At 44.4% G+C, this 26,043-nt stretch overlaps 1 protein-coding gene across 13 annotated transcripts in view; it reads right to left on the bottom strand.

The window, feature by feature from the left end:
• Rai14 (retinoic acid induced 14) overlaps positions 1–26,043 on the bottom strand; it is a 165,499-nt gene that overhangs the window by 29,846 nt on the left and 109,610 nt on the right. For all 13 annotated transcript variants that reach the window (XM_076551749.1, XM_076551752.1, XM_076551753.1 and 10 more), the window contains one exon: positions 7,087–7,175. In XM_076551749.1, coding sequence (XP_076407864.1) covers positions 7,087–7,175 — 89 coding nt within the window. The remainder of the gene's footprint in view (positions 1–7,086; positions 7,176–26,043) is intronic.

The raw sequence follows: 26,043 nt of genomic DNA, 5'->3' as shown, positions 1-26,043 counted from the left end.
TACTGAAAGCAAGATGTCTCTCACTGCTAGCATTAAAACAAATTTCTCTCTCCAAATACAAATTCTCCTCGACAGAATACATTATTTATGGTAGAAGACCACTGGAAGGAGAGAGACGATGCTTATTCCTGGCTCCCAGACAGCTATGGATCTGTCTGGCTGTCAGAGAACAACTTCCCTATAGACAAGTATCAAGGGCCACCATCACTCATGCTTATTCTGACAGATCTTTGCCCATAAATAAAAAGATGAGTGCTAATTAAAAACCAAGAGCCCCAGATGACAGTTCGCTCAATGATCCTATGTTGAAAGTGACTCTACGATCTGCCTCTGAACTACCTACACGATCATGTCTTTGTAGCACAAGATTACTAGAGGAAATAGGAAGAACAATCTAACAGGGTCCTGTGATGTTTGATCACACTGCTCAAATGCCTGTGCCATTTTTTTGCAACACCTGGAAACACTTAGGTAAATAATGAAGAAATAAGACAACTACATGATATTCAACTAGATATGCCTTAAAGTCATTCCTTAAAGGTCAATTTCAAAATGCAGAATATATTTCTACAATAAAGTAATAAGTTTAATTGGTTATTATTTATAATTTTACATATATGTAAATGACTTTTTTTTTTTTTTTTTTAAGGAAATCCTTGTCTTTGGGTGAATTTTTACCACTAAAGCAAAAGCGTAGCCACCTCGGTACACTCCCAGAGAGAAAGCAGACTGGCAATTACTTGTTTACAGTAGTGTTACTATTAGAGTTCTGAGACCACCCCTGTGCCCCCATCTTTAAAGCACAATACAGAATCCAAGGCCACTTCTGAGTGTTACCATCTGGAGCATTTTCACGGCCAGGTATGCTGATCCTTGTCTCATGACCTCTCATCACCTCCCCACATACATGCACTGTAGCAAGTCAAATATCTTAAGTCATACTTTTCTTTATCTGAGGTTTAAAATATGAACAACACTTATTAAATGTGATGTGCACGTATTAGGATGGATCATCCTCTAAAACGTAAATATTATCTTTTCCATTTTTTTCTCCTTTCTTTGGGGGTGGGGTGGGGCGGTGGTCTCACTATGTAGACCAGGGTGGCCTTGAACTCACAGAGATTTGCTTGCCTCTGCTTCCCAAATGTTGACATTGAAAGTCTGCACCAATACACCTGGCATTATCTTCCCATTTTCAGAAGGTATCAATTTTGATTGGGATTAGTGTGTCTAATATAATGAAATCCCATCCATAAAATTAAAAACAAAAGCAAGCAAACAAACAAAAATAAAACAAGTATCCTAGCAATCGTGGATGCTAGAGAAGGGGAAGGACTCATACATTTCAGCCCTCAAAGGACACCCTGTGTTTTATGTTTTCATAGTTCTGATTCCCACTCATCTAAATATCCTTTCTGACTAAAGAAGTTTGATAAGAAAAACTGCACCAAGAGATTGGAGAAAGTTTAGGGTTGTTAAGTGTGACAAGACATACAAATCATCCTTTAGTCTCTGCTTCTGCCTCTTGCAAAACCTCTGTGTTTCAACTAAGTACATTACTGTCTAGAATTTGCATGATAAAGGCAGATGTGGCCACAGTCCAAGTGGTACCCAGTGAGGTCCGAGGGGATCTAGTGCATGGTGTATGAGATGCACCTCCCATTCCCATGCTGTTACTGGGATGCAATCCCCCAGGGATGCAGTGATGCCCAACCCGGGTTCCTTGAGCCACAACTGGACTCAGTGAGTTATCACAAATAGGAAGACATGAAATTGGAAGAAGGCATGCTGGGAGTTATATAGGGGAAGTTGGGCAAGGAACATGGGTGCATATAGTCATATTTCATTGTATACATATATAAAATTCTCAATAAAAGAAAGAAAAGCTCCTGATGGTGCTGGAATCAGGAATGGGGAGCTTGGGTCCTCGTGATATAGAGGAAGGCTGCCACATTGGTCTAGCACTATCAACTAAGAAAAATAAAATTCTGATGCATTAGTCACTTTTGTTTTGAATTGTGACACCTTGTCCCAGTGTATATGCATATTAATAAGAGAGTCTGAAGGCTTATACTCCAGATATTCAGAATAAGCAGTAGGTTCTTTGGGTTTTTCTTTCCAGTCTTCTGGTAATATTTTCATTTCAATCTGTCTCCTAGTTTGGCGTACAGGCAATAACAACAGTCACAAAGAACCAGTGAAAAAATCAAAAACCCTAAGCATCATTTTTGTTGTATTCCCAGAGTGTTTTGTACACAAAAAGAATTCCCAATTCTCGTATGATGGAAGAACAAGACCACACAAGAAACAAAGGATCCAGGATGGATACCGTGGGTGCAGTCAGAGAAGGCTGAACTCCTTACCTATACATAATGTGCTGCTTGGCAAAAAGCAATTAAGGATGGGGTGGGAGACCCCAGACAACATAAGCAATGATCTTCCCTGTGTCTGAGGGGTTTGGGTTGTTTGTTCTAATGTTTAAGCTCAACCACTTGGTGTGGACACTGTTAAACCTTTTTAGTTCTTTATCCTGTTGTTTGAGTCAGGATCTCACCAGCAGCTCAGGCTGGCCTCACACTGGCCATCCTCCGACCTTAGCAGAATGGGTCACCACACCTGCCTCAAACCTTTTCCTTCTGTTGTTTTTGTCTTTAAGATTCGAAGCCTTTCAACAGCCTAATGAGTAGCGAATAAAAAGTGATCTGACTGAAGTCCCATGAGTCACAATAAAACAGGAGCCGACTGCAATGAGCTTCCTATGATCTTAGACAAGGAACATGTGCCCACCACTCTGACCCTCTCATCGAAGCCAGCTAAGCTATCTGAAGTATGCAGTCGCCTGCTGACAGTGTGATTTATAAGATTCACTGTGAGACATCCGTAAAAATTCTCTCAATTCCGAGCATTTCATATGGAAAGATAACTTAAGATAGAAACGATTATTTGCCTCTAAAGGCTGTTGTAGGAAAAATTACAGTTTGACCATCTTAAGATTCTGTGAATAAAAAGAAGCGAGAGCACCAGTGGAACGTATTCTGAAAGGAGGACCCTCCCACTGCTGAAACAGCCCTCCAGGGGCCGGGCATCTGGCTCACACATGGAATCCTCGAGTTCAAGAGGCAGAGGCAGGAGAGTTACTGAAAGTTTATGTGTGACGGTCTACATCGTGAATTCCAGGCCAGCCAGGATGATGATGATGATGATGATGATGATGATGATGATGATGATGGTGACATAATCCTGACACAGAAGTGTAGGATTTTTAGTAACAGATTTTTATGTCACATCTCAGCAGGTTTTCATATTGAAGGCTATTGCACCTCAGTAACACTGGGCAACACTGAAGGTGGGTTTACTGAAAACATCTTGTCAAAGGTGAGTTATCACCCTCTAACTATAACAGCCATTTGGTACTAAAGATGACCACCAAGGAAGGCACAGTGACTAATTCCTTTTCCTCGTTTTCAGATAAACTTTCTTGAGAGGGACAGTGAGAGTGGACACCAGGTCACAGGAGAGACACAGGCAGGGGTTTTTTAAAAATTTTTTAATTGCTTTACTTTTTAAGAAAATATTATTATTTTTAAATAATTTAAATAGTTACTTTAAATAATAAGAATTAAACAATATCAGAGGTTACTCTCTGGTTTCCACATGCATACACTCACATAAGTGTACCTACATATAAACATGAATGTATACACACGCACACATGCACGCACGCACACGCACACATGCACACGCACACATACACGCACACGCACACGCGCACACACACACACACACACACACACACATACACACACACACTCCAAAAGGTAGAACATAGAATTTATAGTGTGATCTAAGTAGAAACGTTTTAGGGAAAATTTTTTTTTTTTTAAGGAGCATACTATTTTTTTTCTTTCTGGTAGGAGTAGAAGCAATGATTATTTTCTTTATATATTATTTATGCAATATTTAAAAAAAACACTATTAAAGAAATCCCATGCCCTTTTCTCCATGCAGACATTCCCTTGTTTGTTGTTGTGGCTGTCCTCAATGTTCACATCATGGACTCACTGCAGAAGCAGGTGCCTCACCAAGACCCAAACAAAACTGCAAAGCCTCAGGAGCAGGATGCTGGCCTCAGGGCGGGTGCTGTCAGGTGACAGGAAGTGACTGGAGGCTCAGAGACTTTTGGAACATCTGGACAACATCCTGGCCCATAGAGTATTTAGAGTTAAAATTTCAATCAGTTCTCACTGGCCAGCACTGTGGAACCTCAACCATGGGTCCAAGTACCCTCTCCAGTGTCCCTTTACGCTATTCAGTCTGCAGGAAGGTGGCGTGGAGCTGGGATGTTCAGGGTTCTTTGTTGACCCAGTCCTCAGAAATCCAGTTAGAGATGTGTATCATAAATAGAAAACATACCCAAGTTGCTATATGCAGCCACAAAAAAAGCTGGGATTCTTAAGAGCTTGGTTGGGTGTTGAGTCAGTTTTTGAAGTGTTTGCCTTGCAAACATTAGAACCCGATTTCCATTCCCCAGTACCCACATTTAAAAAGCTGAGCACGGGTGGGGGGTGGGGGATGGGAAGTGGGGGGTGGGGGGTGGGGGGTGGGGTGGGTACTGGAGAGATGGCTCAGCAGTTAAGAGCACTGACTACTCTCCCAGTGGATCCTGGTTCAATTCCCAGCATCCACATGGCAGCTACAACTGTCTGTAACTCCAAGATCTGACACCCTCTCACATACATGCAGGCAACACACCAATGCAAACAAAAATAAACATTAAAAAAAAAGCTGAGTGTGGTGTTGTGTGCTTAGGATCCCAGCACTGGAGAGACAGAGATGGGCTGATTTAGGTAGTAGATCGCTGGTGTTTCCTTGCCAGTCAGAATAGCCCATTCAACAGACTTCAGGCCAAGGAGAAGCCCTGCCTCAAAAAACACAGTAGATGACACCTGAGGAATGATACTAGGTTGGCCTGTGGTTTACACACAGACAGACACACATACACACAGACACACACACATATATAGACCTCAAAAGGCAGGACATAGAATTCCATAATGTGACTGAGCTAAGTGGTTGTTTTGTTTGTTTTTAAGGAGCATAAAATATTTCTTTCTAGTAAGAGTAGAAGCAATGGTTATTTTCTTTGCATTTTTTTTTTGTACTTTCCTATCATGAACATTTATCAAAGGAGCTTATTTCTCTCTTTAATGTAAGGAGAGATGAAGGGTGATGTTTGGCTGTGACAGAATAACTAGATTCCCACCTAATCTGTTTCCTAACAACAGAAGCAGTGGAACAGAACCACAGGACAGCGGGTCCATTCACTCTAGCCTCATTCTTCACACTATAGTTTTCTTAGAGGTCAACCTCCCCTTGCTGACATTATTGGCAGTATGTTGGCCACTCATATTTGCACTATATAATGTGGAATAACTTTAAAAACACCGACAGTGTACTTTAAAATAAACAAAATTGCTGGGTCCTGAGATTAAAGTGTCATTTGTTCAAAATGAATTAATATTCCCCACAAAACAGTCACTTAAAGGAAGTTTGTTCTACTAACACTGACCTTCCTCATATATTTTTTTGAATTCTCTGTGAAACTGCTCAGAAAAATCACTGGTACTTCAATTTTTTCCCAAAAAAATAGTTATATTAGCTTGATACATTTGCCTGACTTATGCCCTTTTGGTTCTTGGCTTTTCTAGAAAACAAACACACCTAACTATTCTCAAAGTGTAAAGATTCCCAACTACTAAATTACTTAAAAATCAAGAAAAAGAAAGGCCAAACACGCCACGGACTTTGAAAACCATTCTGAAACGTTAGGTTTCCAACCATTCTGTGGGTAATAATGGGCTTATGACACCTGGCTGATCCCCGAGATGGCTGCTCTGAAGAGGCCACTCAGGGGAGGGAGAGGAAGGAATTCAGTGTAGTTGATGAAGACCGCAAATGAAGACTCTGCAATTACACCAATTTTATCTCCCAGTAAAAACTAATGTAAACCTTTCAGAGGCCAGAGATTTCCAAGTGCACAGACCAATGAAGTCATCAGCTTGAACCTTTCCACATGGCCAACAGAGAACAAATCCTAGGACAAAGACCCCAGGGGCCCCTTGCTGGAGGACAGCCCTACAGACACAGGCTATCCTGCTTTTCCCTTCATTTGCCTTGCTAGAAATGTCCCAACACTGCCTCACATTAGAATCACCCAGGAAGCTTTTAGGAAACATCCGTGTTAATGTGATAAAAATAACCAGACAAAAGCAGCTTCAGGGAGAAAGGTTCATTCGGCTCACGGTTCCAGGTTACAGTCCCTCACAGAAGGGAAGTCACGGTGGCAAGAGCCTGAAGTAGCTGTCTGCATTATCTCCACATAGCAAGGAATGCATGTATGCTTCAACTCACTCTCTCCACTCTTACTCGGTCCAAGATCCCATCTAGGGAATGGTACACTGGTTGGTTCTTCCTCCTTCATCAAGATTAGCCATCATGCCCAGGGCCAATCTTCCAGGCAATCAATTCTAAATTCTGTCAAGCTGACAACACTAACTATCACTATACTCTCTCCCCACCCCCCACCCCCCGTCTCCCCCTCCCCCATCTCTGCCTTCCTCCTTTTGCTCCCCCCCCCCCCGCCCCCCAGTGTACTGTTTATTCTTCTTTCTTTCCCCTTCCTCCTTCATCTCTTCCAGGTCCCAGATGACTTTGAAGGCCCTGCAGTACAGCCAGGGTCAAGATTAAAGTCATCCTTCTGTCCAGAGCTCTAAGCCAGCTATGAAATCCGCTACCAGTAATTCACCATATTGATCAGTTTACACAAAATCAAGAATGAGGAGATATTGGTTGATCTATATATACAGTCTTAGAAATTAATATAAAATGCAGCGCTGGAGAAAAAGAAGCATACAGTCTCCAGCTGACTAGTCACACCGAAGATGAAAACACAGAGACAAACAATGACACAACGGTAGACTCCTGGCTTGTCGGCACACTCTAAATTTTCCACAATGAGTATGTGCCACCTTTATGATACCGATCCTCATGCTGGCTTGTTGATTTAAGAGATTAGTAGCCACATACCGGAAGTGTCTTGGGCAGTCACATCCACACCATGTGTCACCATGACCTTGAGACATTCCAAGTGTCCTTTCGCGGCAGCAAGGTGGAAACTGCAAGGAGACAAGGAAACACACCTCCTTAGGAGTCATCATCTCAGAGCTCATCTCCAACAAAGCTTTGCCATGTACACAGTCTCACCCCTGAGCTCCACGGCAACCCTCCAAGACCCAAGTGGGCATTGTTATCAACCTCATGGTGAAGATGAGAGACTCAGCGGGGTCTGATCATTTGCTCATTTACACGTTTTCTCAGTGCTGGGGCTTGAATCCAGAATGTCATATTACCACTTAGCTACATACCTCTCACCAATCACTGTCATCTTTTATTAAATGATGGAGCAGGAACTCGATCTTAGGCTTTTCAACCCCAAAACAAGGCTCTTTGAAAAGTTAAATTCATCACTTCTTTTCTCTTTCCCCATCCCAGGTTGAGTTTCTAAGTAGAAAGTCATTGACTTTTTTCCTGTTGTCCATTGCTTGCAGCAAAATCATCTTTCTTAAATAATACACTCTACACTAAGATGCATGGTGGTCAAGTTCTTGAACAAGCCAAGTCTGTTGCTGTTTTATATGTGAATAATAAGAGTCATAGGAAACATTTGCTGAGTGTTTAGTATGTGTCCAACATCTTATCCACTTTCATATCTTTATATCTATATATCTTTATATCCACTTTTAGCATCTCTGTTCATTCCCATAACAGCCTTTAAAGGTGAGGCTTACAGTTGTAAATGGTGGCGGAAGTAACAGGTGCCAACAGCAACAAAGTCCCTAACTGGGCTCTAGATCTCAGTGACACTTGAGGCTATACACTATGCTCACCCTTTTTAGAATGCCATTAAGAGGACTAACATTCAAACACTATACTATTTATTCCTGTAGGTCCCTGAAAGAGGCACTTCTGCAGGCTGAAAGAGACAACGGACAACTTCACTATGTAGTCAGGACCAGAAGTAGAGATGATCTCCAACATGGAGTGATGGCATGTCTCTCTCAGGCCTGCTCTTATGGAGAGGGGCAGGCAAGTCCTCACTCCTCCTCTGCCTCGGCTCTGTTTAAGAGGTGTGTTCTTGGGCTATTTCCTATGCAGAACTACCTCCAAATTAATGTCCACCTAGTGTTTGTTTGTACAGTTTGCACAGCCATCAGAGCCTGGCGTCACAGTCCAGTGGCAAACCCAAGATCTGCTATTTGAACCCAAGTTGTGTGACTGCAACATCTCCTTAAAGCTAAGTGCTGTGAATGGACAGATCCATCAAAGGAGGATACGTCGGGTCCGACAATAAATCATCAGCTGGAGAACAAGAGCTAATTAACTGTGTCTGGGCAAAGTCCATTCAGCTTCTCCTGAGCCTAACTTCCCACCACTGCAAAGTGAAACTGATCAAAGCCTACCTAGTCCCAACCACATTGTTTCAATATTGTCAATAACATGACCTCTGTACAATCTCTTATTTTTTAAGTTATTTACATCTTAGTAAAAATGGACTAATTTGGAAATGTGGTAAGTATATAAGCAGAATCATGGTGAAATAAAGCTTACCTCCTAAAAGGCAGTGGTGCTTCATTCTATCATCAATTTACCTTTAAATGGAAGCCTTTTATTTTAACCAGCCTTGGTAGAGCTTTCTGAATGAGCCCCAGACACAGAACGGGTAGATGTAACACAATTAATTAGCCTTGAGGATATGGAGTCACCATATCTGCCTTAGTTAGAACTCTCCTTTCAGAGCCGCTGACAACTATGTCCCTAGATTGCTAAGCCCTCATTAATAAGCTGATTAATAATTGCCTTCTTTTCTATGGCTATGGGTTTGCTGATTGAATGTTCACTTTGCTATCCTCTATGACCAGAGGACAACAAAATTACAAGTGTCTAGCCAAGAGGGTGGAAGTCACTCTAAATATAACCATACTAGGAACAGTGCTTGTTACACATACAGACACACACACACACACACACACACACACACACACACACACACACACACGTTGATGTTTTTATTTGTTGGCTTGTTTGTTTGTTTGAGGCAGAGGCATGCTACATAGCCTATGCTGGCCTCAAACTCATGACCTTGTTGTCTCAGATTTTCAGTGCTGGTATTTACATTTGTGTCACACTACACCTGACTTGCACATGAACCTTTTGTTGTTGTCATTTTTATTTTTCCGAGACAGGGTTTCTCTGTGTAGCCTTGGCTATCCTGGAACTCACTCTGTAGACCAGACTGGCCTCGAACTCACAGAGATCTGCCTGTCTCTGCCTCCCGAGTGCTGGGATTAAAGGTGTGCGCCACCACCACCCGGCTGTACATGAACTTTTGGTTAAAGTATAACACATGTAAAGACAATGACATGTTGGCTAAATTTTTGTGAATGGACGATATCTACTTTACTTTATATAACTCAATAAACATAGCAGGACCAGCCACTTCCCTAGCTCCTCTGAAGCTGTCCGTTGGGCCCTCCACATGTGACAAGATTGCATACTGTATTTATGGGTAGTTCAAACTACAGACACATCTGAAATTGGTGCTATTGCACTGACGCATGCAGCCACAGAAACTTGACATGAAAGTCACTGGATGACTTAAACCACAGAGATTCAAACCATTACTTGGAAGGTCATGATCATTATAAGTGTCTTAGTCAGGGTTTCCCATTGCTGTGAAGAGACACCATGACCAACTCTTACAAAGAAAACATTTAACTGGGGTGACTTGCTTACAGTTTCAGAGGTTCAGCCCACTATGATCACGGTGTGAAGCATGCCAGCGTGCAGGCAGATGTGGTGTTGGAGCCGAGAGTGCTACATCTTGCAGGCAACAGGAAGATGACTGGCTGTCACACTGAGTGAAGAGTGAGAAAAGACCTCCAACGCCCACCCCCACAGTGACACACTTCCTCCAACAAGGAAGTTGTTACACCTCCTAATAGTGCCACTCCCTTTGGGGTCATTTTCTGCAATTTATAACTAACAATTTTTAAGTCTTGTTGTATTAGTACTATTGATTTTTGGCCTGAATTAAACATAATCCCTGTCTCATCATCAATCACTTCCTTCTGCAGCAATCTGAAAGCACAGAATTAGGCCCTGCTTTGCTTCCTACACAATACCCCACGGGTAGAGATGACCTCTGACCCTGACTTTGGCTTCAATCAACTGGTTGAAGCCAACCACAGTGAATGGGATACTGGCCTTGAGGAGTCTAGTCTTATCCTTAAAATCTTCATCTTCAACTGACTCTGCATTTGGTAAGTAATGGATTTTGATGTTACTCTCTGCAATTTCTTCCAAAATCCTGTTCTTTAGCCTCTCACGCTCCTTCAGAGTGCATGCATCAGCTTTTGCAAGGACAGGCACAATATCCACATACTGTGTGTTACCTTCATAAATGTAACAGCTAAAGGCTTCAATCCATGTCCAAAAGGTGAGAAGAAGAGGAAGCAACAATGTGCCCTATTTTCAATGATGTGATGCCTGTTCAGTCCGCTCTCATTATGGACGTAGCGTTCGAACCACTCATCAATGTAGGAATAAGGAAGAAATAAAGTGTGGCTCTGTTTCTAATTCCACAACAGAAACTCCTCAGACACTGGCTTTAAAGGAAAACTCTGGATACTAACCTAAACTGACGGCTTTGATGGCTGCAACACATTTTATTGGTGGAGCCAATAAGTGAAGAATTCACTGACTGTATTTTAATAAAGTATGGTGGATGACTGTGATTTTGTGCTCTACCATAACCATCGGACTTTGGATTATAATTTAGAGTTAAGATGATTGTTTTCCCCTGTAGTTTCGGGACTTTCTAATTATTGTCTTTCAAAATGCTTGCACCCTGCTACTAATAAAGAATTACAGACCAGCCCTCCCATTCATCATTTTCCTCTGTATTTTACAAAAAGGTTCAGTATTTATTTCTATAAACAGAATACCAAAAATACAAATAATTAGAAACAGCTCCCTACAAGGACAGATACTCATACTTGCAATCTTGCACTGCACCCATATAATCAAACTTTTAGTTAGTAAAGGCATTCTGAGTCTGTGTGGTTAAAAAAAAAAAATCAAGCAAGTCATCATTTCAAGAAGACTCCCTTCTGGGTGTTTCTGTATCTTACAGCCATAGAAGAGCTGCTGCTTTAACCTCTAAGTAAGACCAGACACATAGAGACATGCCTATCTGACAGGAAAGGGAGGAGTCAGTCGTCTTTGCCAGAAGTTTTTAAATTCACTTAACCAAAGAGGGAGGGAGCTCCCATTCAGCATCTTCATTTCCACTCACAGAGCATGCAACTTGGAGAACCTGTAGCAAAGCTGAACAACCCAGAATGTGATCCTTCTCCTTGGGTACAGTACTCAATGTTGAGCCCCTCTGTCCCTCCAGATCTGCCCTTGGGCTCTTACCCTGGGCTCTGTGGCACTGTGGAGAACTACAATGGACTGCATCCATTTTCTCCACCTGTAAAATATTCTATCAGAAGTCAGAGAATGGCTATGTAAAAGCACTGATGCACAATGCGTACTAAGTACTCCGCCACCAATGCCAGCCAGCAGTTATTACAGCCTCATTGACACAAGATAGAGCAGAGTATGTGACATGTCACTTAATGAAAGAAACTCAGTGCTCAGAATCTATATCTGGCACCACTGCTTTAACAGAGAAGACGGAGAGGAGGCAGGAGATAAACGCTGCGTGCATTTCCAGGGACTGGAAGCGTGAGAACAAAGTAGTAGACATTCACAGGCCCCAAGATCCACCCAGCGTCAGCCTTGTCTAAGGCTCACGCTCGAGCTACTTATGTTCTGGCACCTCTCAGCAAAGTGACAATCCCCAGAGCAGCACTTGGCAGCCACAGCGAGACATTAACATTTAGCCTCTGAACGGGAACCAGAAGCAGAGCCGACGTGAACAAGACACCCAAGTGGGGGATACTGGATATCACGGGGTGGAAAAGCAAGACTTATAGGTGACAGAGCTTTGATTCGGAGCTGACAGGGAGCATGTTTCCTCACCTATGCAGAGAGAAAAGTGTGGGCACTTTCGGGGGGGGGGGTGACTGGTGGACAGGGACCAGCTCCTGTCTAGACGGCAGGCAGACACCTGCACAGTTACTGCAGGAATAGGAATGGAGGGTGCGCCAGGTCACCACCTAATAGTTGATGTCCTTAGATTAGCCTATGTATAGAACAATGGCTAAAATGGTCTACCTGTAAATAAAGTTTGGCGGACTGGAATGACCCAAACTACTTTTGGGGGCCAAAGCGGTAAATTGCCTAAAACCTACACTAAGCCTACTTAAACTCCCCTTTAAACATGCTTTCCTGACGGTGCTGATGGGCTGTGAGAATGTGCTCCTGAGTATGAGATACTTTTGATACCACAATACTTGTTTTTAAGTACTATTGCTACTATAGCTAAATCCATCCACTTATATATTTACTACAATATGTAACGTCCATTGTGTCAAATACTGTCCTGAGCCCTGAGAAATAGTGAATAAAATGAGTGCCTTCTTAGGAAACTCAGCTTTTAGTAAGAACTCTGAAGGTTAAGCAGACTGAGGGGACATCCTGTACACCAGTCTCTCTCTCTCTCTCTCTCTCTCTCTCTCTCTCATACACACACACCACATGCATATACACATGCACATTCTCTCTCTTGAACACACACACACACACACACACACACACACACACACACACACACACGGTGGGGGGAGCGTGGGAATTTTACAACACTCAGAGGCAGTCTTGGTTACTAATAGGCAAGGGAGAGAAGACGGGCCCCAGCTAATGTGTAGAAGACAGAGATAACTGCTAAGAACCCCAAACATCGTAGGGCAGCTCCTATCTCAAAATACACGTCATTCCTAGGTTCAGAAGCCCTGTGCTAAGCTTCTCAATCAACATATGTTGAAGCATGATTCTACTAAAGACTGAAGAAATAAAATAAGCACATTTTGCTGAGATATGATCCACATGCTATTAATTCACCGTGATAAGATGTACAGTTTGGTTGTTTTTAGCATCATCACAAAGGTGTGGGACCAACCTCACTGTGTCAGACTTACTGTCACTACGACAAAAATTCCTGACCTGGGAACGATGTTTCAGGTCGTCATGGTGTGGATGGCACAGTGGGATGTTCAGAAGGTGGAGAGAAGAGAAGGGACAGGGAGGGGACAGAACCTTCCAAAGCACACTGCCAGTGACTCCCTTCCTCCAGCCCGGCCCCACCGTCTCCCCACAACATGGCTAGCTGGGGATCAAAGACTAGTGTAAGGTCTACATTCAAGCCACAAGGAACAGAGGGAGGGAGGGAGAGGGAGGGAGGGAAGGGAAGGGGAGGGAGGAGGGGAGGGAGGGAGGGAGGGAAAACTCTCAAGCCCTACCAAGACCCCAGACTCTACTGAGTTCAGAGCTTCCTATACTAGATTCCCAGTGGCGTTCCCACACACCTAATGTAAAAATCCTTGGCCTAAATGGAGGACAAACTGAAAACTCCACTCTATTATGTTCTGCCATGGTGCCCACGATGTCAATATTCTTTAAAAACATACTCTCTGAACCCTGAAACCCATTTTAAAGCTACGTCCCACAAGAAAAGGAATCCCTATGGTGTGGTGTTTTACTGTAACAGGGCATGTTTAACTCGGCTCATGAGGCTCAGGCCAGCCCTCAACAGAGCTGTAACCAAAAGACACAAACAAGCAGCCGAACGATTTACATAAAGCTGCTTTCATCCTGTGATGCTTTTTGAGTCTTGGAATGCTTCTGCTTTTGACACTTGGACGGATCCCAAGCTTTTAGTCCCCTCCGGTCCTCCTTCTCTCTGACATTCTCCCTTTCTCACTCCCCAATCTCCAACCCCAACCCCTGTGCCCTGAAGAGAAAGTCAATGCATTGGTTATGTCCCCAGCCTCAAGCAGCAACTGGGGGCAGCCGGAGTATAGGATAGTGGGTGTGGCACAGGAGGAGAGGACGGCCTGGTAAGAGGTTAGGTAGGGGTCTGGGCAGCATTTTATTGCTATATGGCGGTGACTGAACTTTAAAGCAATTGTATGACACCACCATCAACGACAGCAGAGAATCTACTGAAACACTATACTGCAGTAATTCTGTAAGAAACCATTGCTTTTCAACTTACAGAAGAGGAAACTGAGGTACAGAGGAATTTAGTAACTTGTCCAAAGTCCGAGAATAAGCAGCAGAGCCCAGATCTAAACCTAGTATTGCGTCTCTAGGCCTGGTCTTCCGCCACCATGATGAAACATGCCCGTTCACTCAATCACTCTGTAAAACAAGGGGTACGCTATGGATTCCATCTCACTGGTTGGGCTGCTCTTTAAAAAACAAAACAAAAAGTCAGAAACATTAAGCCAAATACTGGAAGCAAACACAGGCATCCCTGGGGGCAGCTCAGGGATGCAGGGACTCTTGGACGATGGGGACGCAGTCCTAGCACAGAGGCAAAGAGCCAGCAATGGAGGCTTCCTTTCCTACAAAACCCACTCAATGAGTCATGCAAACTTCCCTGAAACAAATACCTCAAGACCAGGATGGGCTATTTCCCAAGGCTCTTTATCAGAAGGAGACTTGAGCTGCTGCTATTCAAAGTCCTGGAGTTTCAGTTTGGCAAGTTCCAGTTTCCAAAGAAAAAGTAGTAAACATAATTCTTCTGGTTCCCGGTTACCAGAGGAAACGTCTATCGGAAGGAAAGACATTCTCAAGGCTACTTGCAGAAGGACGACTTTTCAGGCATGCTCATTCACAGAAAACCTTACTCAAAGGGAACTTGTCTTCTACCACACAGGCTCCATGAGACTTCGACATCTCCCCTGCCTCTGGAGCCAATAGATTAAATATCCAACACTCAACGGAGATAACCGTTCCCCAACCCGACCAGCGATAGTTACATACAAGCCAGAATCCAAGAATTACCAGTTATAGAAAGGAAAACTCTAACATCTTCATGCATGAAACAGACACCAAGGTTCAAAGAAGCTAGGGCACACACAGAAGAGGAGGATGTGAATTCACCTCCCTAATGCTTTTTTGTTGGAGACAGGGTCCAGGCATACAACATAGGCAGGCTTGAATTCACAGCAGTCTTCTTGCCTGACCCTGAGTGCTGGAGTTTCAGGGGTGAGCCATGACACCTGGCTCTTGGCCCTGATGCTGAGGTTAGGTGTTCTTCCCACTCTTCCTATGGTCAGTAAGAGGCTTAGGACTAGATCGTGATGCGGACGAGCTCCTCCATAGTTGCTGAGACCCATGCATTTCAGTTCTGCAACAGGAATCTCACAATCCCAACCACCTAAACTTGCTTCTATTCATCTATACCTTTTAGACAATGTCATTGTAGAGAGGGGGAAAAATTAAATAATCTTAGGGAAACCCAGGAAAGTGAAGTACTTTTATTATGACTGAATCCAGAGTCCTAGCCATGGAGTAGAAATCTGTGTGTAAGGCATCCTGGCTCCCTCTCCTCAGCCTCAGCTTCTGTCACTGTCACGACTCACTGGGCTCTAGCCCACTGGCTCCTCGCTTGTCTCTTGAGGCCATTGAGTACCATCCCACCTCAGAGTCTTGCTTTGCTATTCCAGGACAGCCATCATTCCAGAAAGGTTCAGCCATCTGCTCTGTGCTGCCCCTCCCAGGCTCGATCAGAGTGGTGCCTGTCCTCTTCACTTTCTTCGATGGACCTGACAATACTCTGAGACTGGCCTTTACTTTGCTGTCCATCAGTCCCAACAGACTGTCTTCACAGTATGGAAGTTCTGCCTTGCTCTTTCTTCAACTTTCCTAGCACACAGAAGTGTTGTCTATTTTTTTTAAGGTAATATAAAACTTCAGCTTTGGTTTTGTTTTTCACTTTGCTCAAGTCTAGGTACAACAATGAACACACTGGAAATTATTATCTGGTTGTAACACATGTTCTTGATAGAATCTGTGTCCTTGGGCTAAGAGGAATTTTGCTTCCTAACACAGGTTCAAAGTGGTTCCCCAGCTAAGTCCTGGGGCCAGCATCAGCTAAGATCAGCTGAGAACCAGAGAGAAATGCAAATGTGCATGATCTCGCTCGGCAGGCTCACAGGTGATTCCGATGGACATTAGATTTTTAGGGTCCCTGGCACAGAAGAAAGAGCATGGACCATACATGGTATTGGTCTCAATTCTACCTTTTCTCAGGCATTTCACATGAAAAGCTTTGGCCTGAGCCACTACAAGGAAGCAAACGAAAGAGCTAGTGAAGGCTGAAAAGCTAAAATGAGACCCACAGGTTTCCAGTTACACCTAAGTCACTCACATCCATTAGCCTGAGTTTACTCATCTGGCCACACAACCCTTTTCCAGTTCTAAAACGCGAACTCAAATGCAACCGAAATGTTTGATGGCACTTCACTTATTTCAACAACTAAATTTTAGGTCAGTGAGCTCAAAGGAGGGTGGGCCGACATCAGCTTGCAACTGGACAGTCCTACCACAAGAGATAAAAGGTGGATTCCCCTTTTAGAGTACAGACGTGCTTAATAGCTTCAGTGATAAAAGCAATAAAAAGCTAAATTCCACTCTGCCAGGGGGGTGTTAACTTTACTGGCCCTAAGGAAAATCCCTATGGCATGAAGTGCCACTACCAACTGGCGTTCCTCAATTTTAAATGCAAATTCTTTGTGGTGTGTGTGTGTGTGCGTGTGCGTGTGTGTGTGTGTGTGTGTGTGTGTGTGTGTGTGTGTGTGTGTAAGTCAAAGAGCAACCTCAGGTTGAAGGTCATGGAGCCTTTTAGGAAAGATACGGCCTGCCTGGTAGAAGTCAGTCATTAAGTGGGTTTTACACTTCCCTTCTGTGGTAAGGGGGTGTCTGCTGCTCCCACTGCCACTGATGGAGCCAGATGAAGATCATCCCGCAGCGTGATTCCAACCATGACAAACTGTGAGGCAACAAAATCTTCTACCCTGTCCCTATCGGGTATTCTGTCACAGAAACAAGGAAAATAACGAATACACACACACACACACACACACACATATGATTGTTGACTATTTTTTTTCTTCAAGTCAGGGTTTCTCTGTGTAGCCCTGGCCATCCTGGATCTCACTCTGTAGACCAGGCTGGCCTCAAACTCACAGAGATCTGCCTGCCTCTGCCTCCCGAGTGCTGGGATTAAAGGCGATACAACGCCTGGTGATAAGCGGCCGTTAAGTTCCCAAGATTGCTATCAAATGCAGTCAGCACTAATACTGGTTTGGGTTCTCCTGGGGAAGGGGTCAGGCATGTGGTGACAGAAATGGAGGATTGTTTTTAAAGCTAAGAAATCCTACAGGGCTGGGGGTGTAGCTCAAGGGCACAGCATTTGCTCAGCTTGTTGAGAGGCCCTGAGGGCTGGGAAGGGGGAGGAGAGGAATCCAAGCTTTGAACATTACACATCCTCAGACTCTAGTGCCTAGAAAGTAGAACAGGTGATGTGTATTAATTCCAGAGTTTTCGGGTTCCTGAGTTAATTCTTTGATGTCTGTCCCAGGATAAGTGAGACCATCCGGAGAGAGGTGAGGAAGACTGGAAAGAGTGTGACAAATGAACTGTGACAAATGTGTGACAAAGAGGAAAAGCCGCCTGTCCAGTATCTCAACCAACAGTCCCTTCGTGGACTCTAACCCTGGCAATCCGATAATGAAACAAGACAAATGCAGCCACGCTGGAACTCAGCGGAGGTTACCAGCAAGAGGTGACAGAACAGAGTCTTGACCGTGGGACCGGTGTTTAGGGGTGCTGGTACTTTGTAAGGCAGTAACCAGGGCTAGAGAGGAGGATGTGGATGTGTGAAGGATGGGCACTCGTTACTGATCGAAATGGCCTCGGCCCTTGAACTGCCTGGTTGCTGTCTAGCGTGAGAACCTCCTGCTCCAGATGCCCTCTTTCTTGTGAGTGGCTGAGGGCAGGTCATTGACTGTGTGCTCAAGAGCTCCACCCCCAGCCTCCCTGCTTTGCTCTCTACCAGTGACCGAGTTTCCCAGGATCTCTGACCTCGGCACCGGGGGTAGCGTCAGCCCTAGAAGGCATTGCTAGCCAACCAGGAGGAGGAGGTCAGCCAGCCAGGCAGGCAACAATTACACACTGCCATCTTTAAAATCATTCAGTTGACATACTTCGTTCACTTGCTTATGTTTTGAGACGGGGGTCTTGTTACATGCACTAAACTGGCCACAAACTTGTAGTAATCCCCCTGTTGCTGTCACCCAGGTATTGGATTACCGGTAGGACAACTGCTTACTTAATCCAACTTTGCAAACAATTTAAAAACAAAATTTTCGTTAGTGGTTTCTAGTTTCCAAATCTATTTTAGTCATATTTCACCCTTACTAATGACATCTTTCATTTACAGTGTAATTGTTCAACAAGAGTGTAACTTTAACATGATTTACTGGAAGACAAAATTAACTTGTACATAGGCACTATATACTAAAAAGTGTGTGTGTATCTGCGTCTGTGTATACATGAACTAAAAAAAAAATTCCCCTCTCTTCCACAGGCTTCTTCACCCTACCTGTAACTTGTCAGGATACAATGCCCATTGGGAAGCCTCGTGGAGATGTTACTCTCACTGTGGTGTGTCCTGATTGGTGTTTCACCAATTAGACTGAGCCTCGGGATCATCTAGGGTGATGACAAACCCTTTCTGTCCAGTGTTGTTTGTATTATGTGGTGGTCTCATGAGGTGCCCTCTGTGTTCTGCATTTGACGACGTGGTCCCCTGATAGTGATGCTTCTGGGAAGACTTAGGCGCTTGGCTTTGCTAAAGGAAGCAGGTCACTGGCAAGCTCTGAGATTTCCCAGTGTGCTCTCTGCTTCTAGTTTGTGGCTCAAGGTGTGAGCTCTCAGTTGCTGCTACAGCACTATGCTTGCCAGTCTGCTACCATTTCCTCACCATGGTGTGATGGTTATCTTACCCTTCTGGAACCATAAGCTCCAAACAAACTCTTGTGTAAGTTGCCTTGGAAATAGTGTTTTATCAGAGCAATAGAAAAACACCTGTGAAGGAAGAGTCCATGAATCTTTACTCTTGTATCCTTCATGACTCTAACGTTGGCATTTTTTGGATGGCACTGCCAATGTAGATAACTACCAACGTGGATGACTACCAACGTGGGGAACCCGGCCTCCCCTGAATCACATTTGGAGCAGCTTTTGTTGATGCTGCTCTTTTCTAGGGGCGGAAGTTCCTTAGAAAGTCCCTTTTCCTTCTACACATTGGAAGCTTAGCTGAGTCTGGCCCTGAAAGCAGCAGCCTTTCCACCAGGCCATTGCAGATGCGGCCTCTCCTTAATGGTGCTAATTTTAACAGTTACAGCCTCTCTCACGGAGTAAGAGTTGGCTGTGACATCCAGCGTGGTAGGTTCCTTTTCCTTTCCAAATGGTGTATTTTTCACCTCTTTTGCCCCTTTAGCTCTTCTTCATTGTAGACCTGCATATACAAGTGCTACTAATAACCACTTAACAGAGCCAATATGAAGAAGCTGTCTTGAAACATCCTCTTCCAAAGAAATAAGTCCATTACTTTTCAGTTCATCCTCAGGCAAGTTCTTAGGATGAGAGCAGAAAGCAGCCAGATTCTTTGTTGAAGCATCCCAATAACAGCCTGCAGCCCAGGGGCTAACACTGTTCCCCACGGGAACCCCTTGATCTGAACCTCCACTGCCACGTAAGCCTCAGCACTACTGACTTCCGAGCTCCTACTGGGATGGCTTACTGAGCTCTGTTTAAGTGTTCAACTGCTTTTCTAGTCTAAAATCCCACATTTTTCTGCATTCCTCCTAAAAAAACCAAACCGAACCAAACCAAACAAAAACAAAAACAAACAACAGCATGGTCAGTCAGGTCTGTCACGAAGTCTACTTCTGGGTACTAATTTCTACCCTAGCTCTTCTATTGTTGGGATAAAACATCATGACTACTGTGGATATCTCTCTGTATAAATAAAACACTGACTGGCCAGTCGCCAGACAGGAAGTATAGGCGGGACTAACAGAGAGGAGAATTCTGGGAAGTGGAAGGCTGAATGAGGGAGAGACTGCTGGAGCGGCCGCCAGGACAAGGAAGATGTAAGGTACCAGTAAGCCACGAACCACGTGGCAAAGTATAGATTAATAGAAATGGGTTAATTTAAGATGTGTGATCTAGACAATGATAGACCTGAGCTAATGGCCAAGCAGTTTAAATAATGTAAGAGTCCGTGTGTTTATTTTATAAGTGGGATAAGGAACTGTCGGGGCTTGGCGGGACCCAGAGAGAAAACTCCAGCCACACATGACCAAGACAACTTTAGAACAGAGAGCTTATTTGGGCCTACAGCTCCAGGGGGTCAGACTCGTACAGGTAGTTGTCAGGTACAGGTAGACGTCAGCAGGTAGACATGGCAGCTGGAGCAGCAGCTGAAAGCTCCCATCTTGAACCACACACAGAAAACACGTAAAATAACGTGCATCCTCTGAAATCTCAAAGCCCACCCACAGTGACGCACGTTCTACTCCTCCCCATACAGCCACCAACTGGGAACCAAGTATGTGGACTCCCGAGACTCACGGGGGACACCTCACTCACATTGCCACATACTGGTCAGTCACCCTTTGCTTCTGTCATCAAAACACCTCACAGAAAAGTTGGGAGGAAAAAGCCTTAAATTTAAAAACTTTCATGTGCAGGAGTGCTTGCCTATATGTATATATGTGTACCGCATGCATACATGGTGTCTGCAGAGTCCGGAAGAGAGTGTCAGATGCCCTAGAACTGAAGACACAGACAGTTGTGAGCTGCCTTGTGAGTCGGGAAACAAACCTGGTTCCTGCGCAAGAACAAGTGCTCTTAACCAGTGAGCTAGGTCTCCAGGCACAAGAGAAGAAATTATTTATCTTCATGTTTCAGGGGCTCAGTCTATGGTCGTTTAGTGCCATACACTTAGGCAGAACATCATGGTGGTGGGAATGAGTGGCAGAGGCTGTTCTTTGGGATCAGTTCTTTGGTCAGTGTAAAGAGGAATATAAGAAAAAGACCAGGGATTATGTGAAAGTACTTGCCTTAGTAGCCTACTCCTGCCAACGAGGCCCCACTGCCGGCCTTTCACCATCTAATGAAAATCAAGTGGAAAACCAATGGCCCAGTGTCAAGTGAGGCCCCAAACGGATTCATTCACTTTTAAAAATTGATGCAGGGGCTGAAGCTATGGCTCAGAGGTTAAGAGCACTTGCTGTTCTTAACCCAGGTTCCATTCCCAGCACCCACAGGGTGGCTGACACCATCTGTAATTCCAGTTCCAAGGGTCTGATGCCCGAGTCTGACTGCCATGGGCACAAAGCATGCATGTGGTGCATAGACACACGTTCAGGTAAAACACTCATGCTGTGGAGCAATCCTTCTGTACACTGTGAAGATGTGTTGCTCTCATTGTGAATAAGAAGTTGATTGTTCAGTAGCTAGGCAGAATTTTCAAGACAGAGAGAACACTGGGAAGAAGAAGGGCAGAGTCACAAGGAGTAGCCAGCCAGATGTGGAAGAAGCAACATGCAAAGTTCATAGATGAGGTAAACCAGCCTCAGGGCAGGACACAGATGAATAGAAATGGGTTAATTTAAGTTGTCAGAACTAGCTAAAAAAAAAAAAAAACAAGCCTAAGCTATCAGCAGAGCATTTATAATTATTAAGTCTCTGTGCGGTTATTTGGGAGCAGGCTGTTAGGAAAAAAAAACTCTGCCTACACACTCATACACATAAAATTAAAGTATTGTGTAACTCAAAATAGAGTGTGTCTCACTTAAGATCCATCAAGTATCAACAGGAAGCAGACAGCTGTGAGTCAGGGGATAAAGAACATCACAGCCTAGTCCCCAATTTTCAGAGGCGGTTCAAGAGAGAAACACTTAGTCCATATAATCTAGAGCCCAAGTGCCTATCACTATCTAAGACCAGTCTTCAGAGGGAAGTTATATGACGACAGTGCAGAGGGATAGAGGCTGCAATCACTCACAGTATGTAAAGATTTCCATTAAATAATTCAGAAGTCCTTTGTGAGAAGAACTAGAGAAGGCTGATCACACGGTACGACTTGAGTTCTAAGATGGAATTGCTGGTACCAACCACCTAATGCATCCCTATTCTGAGCAAAGAGAGAGGCAGAGGGTAGAAAAGGCCACAAGCCAGAGAAGCATCTTACTGTACTGGTTTGCAGAGATCAAAACCTACTTCTCTACTTTACACTTCAGTTCCACAGACATCTAAAAATACTTTCATGAGTTTCTGCTTTCAAGGCCAAAAAGATCAGGTTTCTGAAATGCAGACTCTCCCCGCGCCCCCCCCCACCTCGTGTGTGTGTGTGTGTGTGTGTGTGTGTGTGTGTGTGTGTGTGTGTACACACTCTTTTTAAGGTCTGTGCACCTATGCCCTGGCGAGTATTTGTTCAAAATACTATGGTCCCAGCCGCGATTTTATTTAGTCTGGTTGTTCCTAAGACAAACACACATAACTTTAATTAAAGGCAAATTCAACGCAGGGGAAAGCATCTTGAAGCAATTACTCTTCTCCAGTGAGGTTTCAGGGTACTGACATCCTCCCACTTCCTCACCTCCCCCATGGAAAGAGATCAGTCGGGGCAGAGGACCCTAAGCCTAGCTCCATAAACTGCAGCCTGCCGCTCTAACTTTCTGCCCTCCTCTACTCTGTTCTCTGACCAAGTCACCACCCTGATTTCACTTTTCCCTGAATGAGTTCAGTCACTCAACCGCTTTTACTTTTTAAAACCCCCTCTGTAATCAGTGTCAGAGGAAGAAATTTTCTGACAGTTTCTCCTCTTGCCATGACGGGATATTCGAGAAGAAACTACAAAGTCTCAGGAATTTCCAAGCTACTCATCGGATCTTGGTCTATGGAAGTTTCTGGAGAATGACTGGGCAATGGCTTCTTTGACCAACACGTTCTTCGGACTTCTGGGCTTGCTGGTCCTCTGGAGTACAAGCTGAGTGCTTTTTTACTCTAACTGTCCTGGAAGCAGGGGTGTGGGTGGTAATGCTTCCCCAGAATTGCTATTTCCCCTGGATTCCAAGTTAATTTACCCCTAGGTAATTTATCTCTGAAGCATTATCAGCAAAAAAGTGGGTTTTCTCCACAGCATTCAGAGCAAATGGTTCTTTTGTGCCTAGAACACAGGGAAAGGCTAGCCTCCTGGAGCTTAACACTGCATGAGAGTCAGGTCCTTTGGAAAGTAAGGCCTTTCTTAGTGGAAGTTAAAATTACTACTGCTCCTGTCAGTACCGTGGAATGGAACTGGACACAGAACCTGGGCAGATCCATGGATAGTTTTACTTATGAGAAGGTAAGGACATACAGGAGAAGAGGACACATAAGGAGAGGACATTTAGACAAGGACGTGGCTGAGAGATGACCTTGAATAACCAAGTCAAGACTCTGCACTCACAGGTACAATCCCTTACCCTAAAAGCCCTCTACAGAGGGATCCTGCACTCCAATTTTGCTATGGAACTGTATACAAGGAAAGGAAAGAAAAGGCAGAAAATGAGACCAAGCGAGGTCAGGGACGTCATTTTCAAGTTCATGACGTGGTCTCATCCTTTAGAGAGAAAAGTGAAGCATCTCGTACACGTCTACAAATGAGCACCAATCATCTCTACAAGCTCCACTGGGCTGATTGAGCCAAGAGGTGCAGTTGAGGGGCCAAGACTCCTATTGGTCTGTCACAGACTCTGAACAATTCTTAGGACACAAGGGTTCCTGTGTCATCCAACCAAATACACCTAGAAAAAAACAGAGACAACCAAACCTTTCTAGGAACATAGAGATCACATCACGGGGAACCTCAGCACAGAGGGGCCGACACCTATAGGTGCGAAGGCTAAGGCAACAGAGTGATGCCACATGGAGCTCCTTTGGTAGCAGAAACCTCGATTTGACATTGTTACAGGCTGACAAAGGAGTAAGGAAGATGGCTTCTGGCCTCTCTGCCCTACCTCAACGTGAATATTCCAACCACTGGGTTAGACTAGAAATATAAAGCCAGGTAAGAGTTAATGCCTGGTGCCTTTAAAACTGAAATTCTCAGTTACTGGTTAATCACTTCGGTCCTCAAATAAGTATCCCAAGCAGGAAAATGAAGTGTTGACTGAAGTGCTGACAGCTGATGACTTATGGAAGACACACCCCCCACCCCCCACCCCCGCACAGGAAAAGAGGTCAGTTAGTCTTTCTTTTTATGGAAGGATCGTTAAGGCAAACAAACAAACAAACAAACAAAAGAGCTGCCTTCCAAGAGAAAGATAGGGAGAGCCATGGTGCAGAGGCCTCGCTTTTTCTCATCTGTAAGATGGAGGCAGGAATTTCTGTGCAACATCTGTGTACAGTACTACCATTCTAAGAGAACAGAATGGACACTAGCACATACCAGAACTCGGATGGGCCCTGAGCACACACTAAGTGAAGAGGCTAGAGGCAGAGGCCACACACATGACGTCATTTACACAGAACTCAGAGATGCAAATGCACAGAGATGGTGAGCTCATTATGATTGGCAAGGGGAAGACGGAGCGAGGCTGGGGGTGACTGCCTGAGGGGTACAGAGTTTCCTTCGGGAGGATGAACCACACTGTAAAAGTGCTCCATAAAACCAAACTGTAGATGTTAAAATCATTAAAATGCTTAGTTTCATGTGCTGTGCCTAGAACATGGTCACCTTAGTCATTTAATCTACATGTAATACACAGGAAATAAGGGACAAATTTCATATGGTCTTCACACTTGTGTCTAAGTTGCTAATCTAAATTTTCTGCCATTTTTTCAGTGAGTGCTGTCTTGGTCAAAACTGTTATAAGCACTTATCTTGCCCTCCCCATAAAAGGCTGTCTTATGCAGACACCTGGACACAAGGAATAATTGCAGGAAGGTTGGGGCGGACTGGTACAAAAGGCACTGTCTGTCACCAGAAACCTCAGGACAAAAGAACAGACTCCCAGGCCTCCCAAGGTACAAAGACTCAGAACATCTTTTTAAAGTACCTTAGGCAATGGCAGTGTAGAAGTTCCCTGGGCTAAGAATCACTAGTCTGGAATGAGAAAGAAGAGCCAGTGTCTCGAGTGCCTCCTGCGAGTGAGAATTGTGCTAGCTCTGTACACACAGTACCGACCACCATGGATCATCCATACTCTCTTGGACCTTTACTCACCGACCGTGAACACATCACGGTCCCTGGGAAGAGACTCCACCTCCGAGGCGCAGGAGATCAAGGGCAAATATACCATTTGCTTTACCTAAACTCCAAGGAAAATGAATGTTTGATGCCAAGAGCCAGGCAATGAGTACTTGGGGCTCTGTCAGCCATATGGTCTCTGCTGTAATTATTCAGTTCTGCCTTTGTAGCTCAGGGGCAGCAATGGAGCAGGACTTAATGAACAACAGACAGAGAGCCATGTCTGCCAACTCTGCTCTAAGTCTAACATTTCTAGAAGTCCTCAGAAAAGCACCCCGGTCACCATCGGGAGAAACCTGCCAGGAACAACCCCACACCTACACTTCTTTCTTTCCTTTGCTCCTGGGATCTCTGGTGACGGAAGCAATGGGCACACAAACCCATGTCTCACAGCTGCTTCTGACAACACCCAAAGTGAGGCTCGGCGGGACATGGTGACACACACCTTCAATGCCAGCCCTTGGGAGTCGGAGGCAGGCATGTATTGATGAGTTCAAGGCTAGCCTGGTCAACACAGTGAGTTCCAGGACATCCAAGGATACAAGAAGAACACAAAGAGTGAAAATTGGAGGGTTAGAAGACAGTAAGTATAATAGAGTCCACATGAGCCCGTATGGCTTGAAAGTCACTGATTTCAATACCATTACCAGAGTAAAGGTGGCTCTAAG

Source organism: Peromyscus maniculatus, chromosome 15 (assembly GCF_049852395.1).
Source record: "Peromyscus maniculatus bairdii isolate BWxNUB_F1_BW_parent chromosome 15, HU_Pman_BW_mat_3.1, whole genome shotgun sequence".
Taxonomy (NCBI): domain Eukaryota; kingdom Metazoa; phylum Chordata; class Mammalia; order Rodentia; family Cricetidae; genus Peromyscus; species Peromyscus maniculatus.
Note: the sequence above shows the minus strand (reverse complement) of the source record. Positions and strands in the feature narration are given on the sequence as shown.